Source organism: Giraffa tippelskirchi, chromosome 3, assembly GCF_054371585.1.
Source record: "Giraffa tippelskirchi isolate mGirTip1 chromosome 3, T2T-mGirTip1v1.2.pri, whole genome shotgun sequence".
In the NCBI taxonomy this organism is placed as follows: Eukaryota; Metazoa; Chordata; class Mammalia; order Artiodactyla; family Giraffidae; genus Giraffa; species Giraffa tippelskirchi.
In genome coordinates, this window is record NC_137277.1 from 30158752 (window position 1) to 30168743 (window position 9992).

Sequence of the window (9992 nt, forward strand, 5' to 3'; positions counted from 1 at the left end):
TGCAGTATACATTCTATGATGAGACCGGCTAATAAGCTCATACTCAAGTTTGGTAGTAATTACAAATTCACTGAGTCAACTCTCAAAAACAACCTGGGTGCTCCGTATATCCTCTGAAGTGATGACTTAATACTGATGGGAGGTCATTAAAATCTGGAACAGATCTCTCAGGTTTTGTAATCCAACCTCTCTCTTAGTGGTTTGGACATGAAGGAGAGAACTGGCTCATAATCTGCTAAGTCATTCAGAACTAATCAACTTGTGGTAAACTCTCCCCATCTGTCTCATCAAATACCTGACAGCTGATTATGTGGTAAATGGTAGTCAGCACATACCCAGATACACCACTGGATCAACAGGCATAAAACTTCCCTTGCTTAGTAGCCACTGGACATAAAGACTTGGTTGGGCAGAGAAGAATGGCCAGGGATGTGAAATAATTCATGCTTGATGTACCTTCTCTGCTCCAAACATATAGCAGTGACAGAAAAAATAATGAAATAGAAAACCCAATATTCCTAGATAAACCCAAGGATAAGGTGAATAGCTGAAGATTGAAAAGATCAAGCAGAAAAGAGATAAACACACTCTTTGCAGAAATGCAAAGCAGAGCAGACTGCAGTCTGGGATGTGCTGCGCTCTGGTCCGGAAGTCAGGAGAACTGACTGGGAGTTTGAATCCTATGGGATAAAGAAAACTAAAGATGTTCCACACAAGATTCACTGCTGAAAGTGAGAGGCAGAACAGGTCCTGAAAGGAAGCTGGAAAAAATAAACAGCTACTGCTGACTGACACCTGGGGAGGTGGCATTTCCGAAACTGTGAGACTGGGAAGGCAGGAACACACAGGAGCCTCACAGCCAAGCCTCCAGTTGGCCCATTTCCTGATTCTGCATGACTGTGATACCAGCATGGGGCAGGGGAGGCCTGAAGTGTCGTTTATAGGACTTGAGCTGGGCCAAGGGTCAGGTGCAAAGAAGTGTAGAATGCTAGGCAGAGAAGTGTGAGCCCAGAGTAACAGGGAAAGAATAAAGCAAAAGCTTTCCAAGAAAATAAAAAATTAGAATGTGAATTCACTCAAAATTTACACTTTGGAATAGACTGATAAAGACTTCAAAATAAGTGTATGTGGCATGCTTAGAGTGATAGGGAAAGGGATGATTTCCATTTTAAAAAAGAACGAGAAACTAAAAAAAAAAAAAAGCAATCAGAAATAAAGCAGAAACAGGTGATGTTAAAAGCAACAAATTGAAGAACTTCTCTGATAGTCCAGTGGCTAAGACTCTGTTCCCAATGCAGGGGGCCTGGGTCTGATCCCTGGTTAGGCAACTAGATCCTGCATGCCAAAACTGAGTTTGTATGCTGCGAGAAGGGTCGAAGATCCAGCAACTAAGATCCAGTACAGCCAAATAAATAAATAAATATTTAAAAAATTGATAACCACCTTGATGTTGGAGAATGAAGAGAATTAGATAAGAACATAGATTGATTACTATATATTGGGGCCAAACAAAACTTCAAAATTTACCATGAGATTAAAGACTATTATTCATTTATTGGAATAAACAGATTTAGTAATTAGATTGGGAAGATAATATTTCGTTAGAAACACGTCTATAGATTAATGGATATATACTTTTTTGAACTAAAATGTTATTCTTAAGTTTATTTGCTAAACTAAATGTTGTAGTTTTAGTTTTAGCAAATGTATTTCTGTTTTTAGGGAAAGTCTGCATTTTTGTGACTATACATTACAAAACAGCCCCCATTTCCTCTGATGTGTTCAACTTCACGACGATCTGGGGACAGACTATAGGGGAGGGAAATCTTAGAAGGACTTCTCACATTCAACACCACTTCAAAATTTCCTTCCATCGTCTAAATATGATGATATCCGGGCAATGAAGGAAACACAGTGAGGTTTGAACCTTGGCTGAAGGCTTTGCTCATACTTCATTAGATTTCTCCCAGTGAAAATCTTCTGAGGTCAAAGTGGGCTGAATGATCATGTCAGTGTTTGTACATTAATTAAGAATCATAAGATTCAATCCCTGGTCAGAGAACTAAGATCCCATAAGCCGAGCAGCCAAAAAGAAAAGAAAAGAGGTATTTATTTACTATGAATTTCCTACTATTCGGGAAGTGTGTATTTTGGTGAAGAGATTTCCTCAGTTTCTACAGTGGTAAGAGCTTTTTCTAGTGAGATTTTTCAGATCTGATTTTTAATAAGATATCTACTCTGTTTGAGAACTGTGTCACATTGGGGATATTTAGAGGGTGCCCCCCTTCTGGTAATAGGAGTCCTCAACTGACAATAAGGGATGAGCTATGATTCAAGACTTTTCATGGTTATTACATTCATAGAGTCTCTCTCTAGTGTGAGGACATGGAGAATAAAATCTACCTTTTAAGTGAAGACTTTCTCACACGTTCATAAGTAAGTAAGTGTTAGTTGCTCAGTCATTTGCAACCCCATAGACTGTAGTCCACCAGGCTCCTCTGTCCATGGGATTCACCAGGCAAGAATACTGGAGTGGGGTGCCATTCCCTTCTCCAGGGGATCTTTCTGACCCAGGGATCAAACCCAGGTATCCCGCATTGCAGGCAGATCCTTTACCATCTGAGCCACTGGGGAAACCCATAAGGCTCTCTCCACTATAAATCTAGTGTTCGAAAAGGATTTTGATATTAATCATGGAAGAAGTTACCCTACTCTATTCACAATATTCAGCGATTTTCCCAAGTTTGAATATTGTGATGGGAAGTAAGAGGTGACCTTTTTCTAGACACTATACATTCAGTACACAGGTAGCCTCTCTCTGTATGATTTCTGAGTCAGTGGAAGAGATAAGCTGGGATTGAGGCATTCGTGTAATTCTTAACACATGCTTGGGAATCATGTATTCATTTCAGTATGAATTTTCTGATGATGCTTGAGAGATGAGCTCTGGATGAAAGCATTCCCTCATCCCTTACATTCAAAGGGTTCCCTGCCCATCTGAGTTCTGTGGTGCAGAATAAGATGTATATTCTGCTTGAAATACTGCATATTTTGCACTGAAAAGATTTCTCTGCAGAGTGGATTTTCTGATGTTGAATAAAATATGAGTACAAGTATTTCCCATATTCATTACAATGATAGGATTTGATGGTTTGCTGGAACGGCTCACAGGGAAACATTCACTTATGTTCACCAGTTTATTATAAAGGATGCAACCCAGAAAGAGTGGAATGGAGAACTTGCATGGGGCAAAGCACCCCCATCCCTACAGGTGCGGAGCTTCCACCCCCATTCTGGGCACATCACCTTCCAGCATCTCAGGGCTCAAGTTTCCCTTGGGCTGACATTCCAACCACCTAATCACATGGCTGGTTTCCCTGGCAACCAGCCCCCATCCTTAGGGGCTTTCCAAAATTCACCCTATTCATATAAACGCAGGTGTTGTTATGAATAACAAAGGCTGCTCTTTTCATGTTCATCACTCACAGAACCCAAATAATATAGCGAACGATGCTCTTTCTTTTATCACTCAGCAGTGTTGGGAGCTCTGGCCAGGACCTTAGGATGAAGCCCCAAATGTATATTTCTTATTATATTCCAACATCACAGTTAAAACTGTAGTTAAATTTGTATGGTTGCATCTGGCCAACAGCACAGCCAGAGCAACACCATTGCTGCTGACACGGGGCCACTGTGGAAGGGCCCATTCCTATAGCACTGGAAGCTGCTCTGTTTGAGGCTGGACTCCCCCACTGGAAGGGTGATACTGAGACTGAGCAGGATCGTTTGGGGCCCTAAAGGGTACAAAAACCCCTCTGTGTCCCCTATTTCTTGTTTGTAGAAAAAGACTTTAGTCTCCCAGGCCTCCCCTGAGCTCCAAAGAACAGGCACAAGCAGTTACTAATCAGGGAAGTGAGGGAATGCAGACACGAAGGAAAAGCAGTTAAGTAAGAAAAGTAACTGATGAAGAAGAATGAATGCTTCTGAACTGTGCTGCTGGAGAAGACTGTTGAGAGTCCCTTGGACAGCAAGGAGATCAAACCAATCGATCCTAAAGGAAATCAGTCCCGAATATTCACTGGAAGGACTGATGCTGAAGCTGAAGCTCCAATACTTTGGCCACCTGATGCGAAGAACTGACTCTTTGGAAAAGACCCTGATGCTGGGAAAGATTGAAGGCAGGAGGAGAAGGGGACGACAGAGGATGAGATGGTTGGATGGCATCACCGACTTGATGGACTTGAGTTTCAGCAAGCTCGGGGAGTTGGTGATGGACAGGGAAGCCTGGCGTGCTGCAGTCCATGGGGTCACAAAGAGTTGGACACGTTCGAGTGACTGAACTGAACTGAAGAAAAGTAATGACAATAGGTCAATAGTAAAACAGAGGCCTAGTTCTTCCCAAGGGATGTACATAGCAATCAGATACATATCCTAGAGTTTTCTGCAGGAACTAAGACCATCCACCGCCCTCAGTTGGATGCTGACCACAGCTGGTAGACCCCAGGCTGGTTGGAACCAGAAGGTTGATAATTAAGATTCCTGAAATACCACCTGGTTACCTCACCTCCAGCCAATCAGAAGAAAGTCATTCACCCTGCAGCCCTCATCCTACATGTTGCCTTTAAAAACCCTTCCCAGAGAGCTGCCTGGGAGTTTGGGTCTTCAGAGCATGAGTGTCTGTCCTCCTTGCTTGATGCCCCACCAATAAGCCCTGGCCTTCCCTTCACCACAGTCCAGGGCCAGTAAGTTGGCTTTGCCATGTGGCAAGCGAGCAGACACAAGTTTCAGTGACAATACTCACAAACCCTGGAAATGAGATGAAGTTAATTTCTAAATCAATAATAAAATTATCTGTATACCCTACTGTCTTTAACAGTTTAGCAGCAGCGGCATCGGAGCTGTGGGATCTTTATCCACTCAGTGTAAAAGACTTTAGCAAAGCCACTCCTTTGATTACCACTGATTTTTATTTGCTTTTTTACTTTTTCAAAGTTGTCAGAATGCCTTGGTAAAAAGATTCCTACAGACATAAAGGTACACTTTTCTCTTAGATGAGGAGCAGCTGGTGAAACAGTGATTTAACTTCATTTTTTAGAAAACCATTTTGATTTTTAAAAGTATTTATTTTATTTAATTTTGGTCTTAGTTGCCGCATGGCACATAGAATCTTAGTTCTCCCATCAAGAGTAGAACCTGTGTCCCTTGCACTGGGAAGGCAGATTCTTAACCTGGACCGCCAGTGAAGTCCCTCCATTGCACTTTAATTCTCTAGGATATAACCGTTTTCACAATACAAAAAATTTTACATTTTAAACATCGTCTCCATTTTCTTACAAGCTTAAGGTCTCTGATATATGAGAAATGGCGAACGTCTACATTCAATGCACATCAGAAATACAGTGTGAAAAAAAAAAAAAAAGAAAAAGAAATACAGTGTGACTCCTCAGACTCTCCATTTCTTTTGTCCTCATGAGAAGAATACAGGGGATAGGACGGCATGGTTAGGAGGCTTAACCAGATTTCAATTACTTGCTTTATTTTCCTTTAAACCTCATGGCACCCAAGGGACAGCTTCATGCTTGCTGTGTTTTCCTTTCCTGCCAACCTGCTGGCCGCCCTCCTCCCAACTCATTTACTGGAGACTTTTGCTCATGAACTCCCTCTCCACCCCGAGTCTCAGCTTCCTGCTCTGTGAGGTCAGGGTCCACAGGATGACCGACCCCCACCCAGACACACTGCTGTTTGAGTATTTCCTGGCCGCCTACCTGAGCCTTCATGCTGAGGCCGCACCCACTGGCTCTGCCACCACCAGAAACATGCTCCTTCTGGAACATCCATGTCAGAAGCCCATTCTCTTCCCACATTAGCTCAAAAGAACTTGAGATGCTCAGGCCCTTCTACCTCTGAGAGACCTCCAGACACTGATACCATGCCCCCCCAACAAGTTGGTCACCTGGTTCCTCAGGACACTTACTTCCCTGAAATGCCCCTAACTGCCTCACAAAATCCACATTTTTTTCTTTCAGTTTTATTGCTATATTAATATAATTGACATACAGTACTGTATACATTTAAGGTGTACAGTATAATAATTCCCTGGTGGCTCAGACAGTAAAGAATTTGCCTGTAATGCAGGAGACTTGAGTTTGCTCCCTGGGTTGGGAAGATCTCCTGGGGGAGGAAATGGCAACCCACTCCAGTATTCTTGCCTGGGAAATCCCATGGACAGAGGAGCCTGGTGGGCTACAGTCCATAGGGTTGTAAAGAGTTAGAGATGACTGAACAACTAACACTATACTTTGCCTAATAATTTGACTAACATACATCACGAAATGATTATCACAGTAAGTTTAGTGAATACTCATCATCTCACATAAAACCCACATTTTAGATGACCTCAGGGGGCCTCCTTCTCCAGACCTACACTCAAACAACTGCTTATTTCAAAGTCCCGATTGAAAGACTCAAGCCAGCACACCACCCATAAATACGGCCATTTCCCTATGGTTGGCAGCCTGCCCTACTCTCCAGTCCTCTGCTACCAGGGCTCACCTTTTCACATAATAATGGTTCTTGCAGAGCTTCTTGTCTGAAGTACAAGGTTGCAACTGACCAGAGCCACTGCAACAGCATGGAGAAAAGCAGAAGAAACTTTAAAAATGACACTTCTAAGCTTTTGAACTGTGGTGTTGGAGAAGACTCTTGAGAGTCCCTTGGACTGCAAGGAGATCCAACCAGTCAATCCTAAAGGAAATTGGTCCTGAATATTCATTGGCAAGTCTGATGCTGAAGCTGAAGCTCCAATATTTTGGCCACCTGATGCAAAGAACTGACTCATTTGAAAAGATCCTGATGCTGGGCAAGATTGAAGGCAGGAGGAGAAGGGGATGACAGAGGATGAGATGGTTGGATGGCATCACCGACTCGATGGACATGAGTTTGAGTAAGCTCCAGGAGTTGGTGATGGACAGGGAAGCCTGGCATGCTGCAGTCCATAGGGTCACAAAGAGTCGGACACGACTGAGTGACTAAACTGAAAAGACTGAAAGACACACAAATGAGAGCTGGATGCAAAGAAGTCCAGAGGAGTGGGATTCCAGATAGCCAGGAGTGCTTCGCAGCGACCAGCCTCCCTCCCTGGAATCAAGCTGGCTGGGGCGGTGGGAGGAGGGTCTCTGCTCGCTTGAAGAGGTGTCAGTGGAGGTTTTTTGTTGTTGTTGTTAGTATTTGTAAAGTATCTGGTTGGCATGTTGGACTGAAATCTGTAGGAACTGCAAATGCACAGTTAATTCTACCCTTGCTGAGTGTGGGCGGTGGGGCTGGTGGGGCTGGTGGTGAGGGCGAGGGACTGCCATGGTACAGGCAGATAAGAAGGATGAGAGGGAACCAGGATTAGCCAGGTGACGCAGAGAACACCTGTCACCTGTGGACACCCATCTTCTTCAGTCCTGCTCCCACCAGTGTGGGGCTGGGAAGCTGCTCCCCAGCTATAAGGACTGGCTTCACATTTCTGACCCAACTCTCCATTGATTCACAGGCTGCCTCTCCTGTAGCCCCTAGAAGGAGGTTCTCTGGATGACTATTTTCAACACTGTGAGTCAGCGGCAAGCAGCCTCCATCTAAGGCCCCAGGCCATTCCTTTCATCTTAATTGCAACTAATATCCTGCTTAGAAGTTCATCACCGTCTTAAAGAAATAGCTATTCCTGATCCCATTCTTCTTTGATGAGAAGGAGAGGAAAGCTTTTACATACTGAGGTTCAGGGAAGTCAGTCTGGTTATATATGAGTCAACTTGAACTTTATGTTAGCTAAAACAGCCTGCATCATACACCTGCTTTAACCACTAAAGGGTGCAAGGACTTCCCTGGTGGTTCAGTGGCTAAGACTACACTCTCCCAACGCAGGGGGCGTGGCTTCAATCCCTGGTCAGGGAACTAGAGCCCACATGCTGCAACGAAGAGTTCACATGCCATAGCCAAAGATTCCTCATGCTGAAACTAAAGGGAAGATCCCACACTCCAAAATTAAAAGATCCCATATGCTGAGTGCCGAAGAATTGCTGCTTTTGAACTGTGGTGTTGGAGAAGACTCTTGAGAGTCCCTTGGACTGCAAGGAGATCCAACCAGTCCATCCTAAAGGAGATCAGTCCTGGGTGTTCACTGGAAGGACTGATGTTGAAGCTGAAACTCCCAATACTTTGGCCACCTCATGCGAAGAGTTGACTCATTGGAAAAGACCCTAATGCTGGGAAAGATTGAGGGCAGAAGGAGAAGGGGACGACAGAGGATGAGATGGTTGGATGGCATCATCGACTCGATGGACATGGGTTTGGGTGGACTCCAGGAGTTGGTGATGGACAGGGAGGCCTGGTGTGCTGCGATTCATGGGGTCGCAAAGAGTCGGACACAACTGAGCAACTGAACTGAACTGAACTGACATGCTGCAACCAAGACCTGGTGTGCATGCTCAGTCACTTCAGTCATGTCCTACTCTTTGGGACCCCATGGACTATAGCCTGCCAGGCCCCTCTGTCCATAGGATTCTCCAGGCAAGAATATAGGATCTTCTTCACCCAGGGATCAAACCAAGTCTCCTGCATTGCAGGTGGATTCTTTACTGCTGAGTCACTTGAGGAAGCCCAAGACCCAGCACAGCCAAATAAATAAATATTAAAAAGTCATAATAATAAAGAAAGAAAAGGTGCACTGACCAGAAGCAAAGAATGTCTATGTTAAAAATAAGGATGAAACGCCTCCTCTTACTCGGACGGCAATGCTGGGACTCCTTCCATGACAAGACTTCCTTCCTGGTTCCCAAGGCCATACTGATCCACTGAGTAGGTGCTGGTCTGTTTTAGTTGTGGTTTAGTTTTTCTTTTTTTCCCTCTTGGCTTCTGGCGTCTTAGTTTCCTGACCAGGGATTGAACCCAGGCCTCCATGGTGAAAGTGCTGAATCATAATCACTGGACTGCCGAGAAGTCCCAGATACTTAACTGTTTTTTTGGAAACCCTGATGGAATGTACCCCTGTCAGGTTTGACCATTGTTCTGACAAGACACAAAACTGTGCTGAAAACCCTGCTTCTCCAGAGCAGGTCCTCAGAGCCACTCAGAGGCCTTCTCCTGGGCCAGAGCCCTCAGCTCTTCTCAAATAAAACCCTTTTGTATTCCTATTATAGACTGTTTATAACCTATTTGCACTGATAAGGCTTATGCTTCAACCACCTTCAAGGCTTTGTGTCACCAGCAAAGCCCATAAACAGTTTTGGAGAAATAAAAATAGAATCTGGGTAATAAAATAAAGTCTTACCTTGCTTTTCCTCTGTACTGAGTCTGGTCTCTCCAGCTCACTGGGGGCTGCATGCAGAGGCCTCACATCCGCGTCTTCGGCCCAGAGCTCCCAGTAGGGCATGGCTGCCCTGGCACCTCAGCTCCAGGCAGTAAACAGAAGCCCGGCTGGACACTCAATCCAACATGGCGGCAGTGAGCCGTGTGCCGAGACTGCACACAGCACTTAATCCAAGATGGCAGCAGTGGGCCGTTTGCAGAGTCGCTGTGCTGGGCACTGCAGACCTGGGTGGTAAACAGAGAACCTCTCCCCCTCCCCACCCTGGAGACACTATGAAGCAGCCCCACCATCACCTGACCAGCATGTCAGAAAATCTTGTCCTCGCCACCCTCTGACCCAAGGGAAAAAAATCCTCCTTTGGTTCTGAACTGAGATGGGTCTCTTATTAGCCCAAAGGACCCTTTCTGGGCCAGACTCGGAGGGTTGGTGACAACTTGGCAATCGCATTGCCTTGTTTTCTTGTCTTGGGCTTCACTGCTGCTGCTGCTGCTGCTAAGTCGCTTCAGTCGTGTCCGACTCTGTGCGACCCAATAGACAGCAGCCCACCAGGCTCCGCCATCCCTAGGATTCTCCAGGCAAGAATACTGGAGTGGGTTGCCATTTCCTTCTCCAGTGCTTGAAAGGGAAAAGTTAAAATGAAGTC

General features: G+C 44.9%; 1 protein-coding gene across 1 annotated transcript in view; it reads right to left on the reverse strand.

Annotated features, from left to right (window-relative positions):
- The window catches only part of LRRC75A (leucine rich repeat containing 75A), a 61479-nt gene extending 51994 nt beyond the window's left edge, over positions 1-9485 (reverse strand). The window contains exon 1 of the mRNA XM_081583907.1: positions 9311-9485. Within this exon, the coding sequence (XP_081440033.1) occupies positions 9311-9412 (102 nt within the window). The 5' untranslated portion in view covers positions 9413-9485. The remainder of the gene's footprint in view (positions 1-9310) is intronic.
- Between the last annotated feature and the right edge of the window lie 507 nt (positions 9486-9992).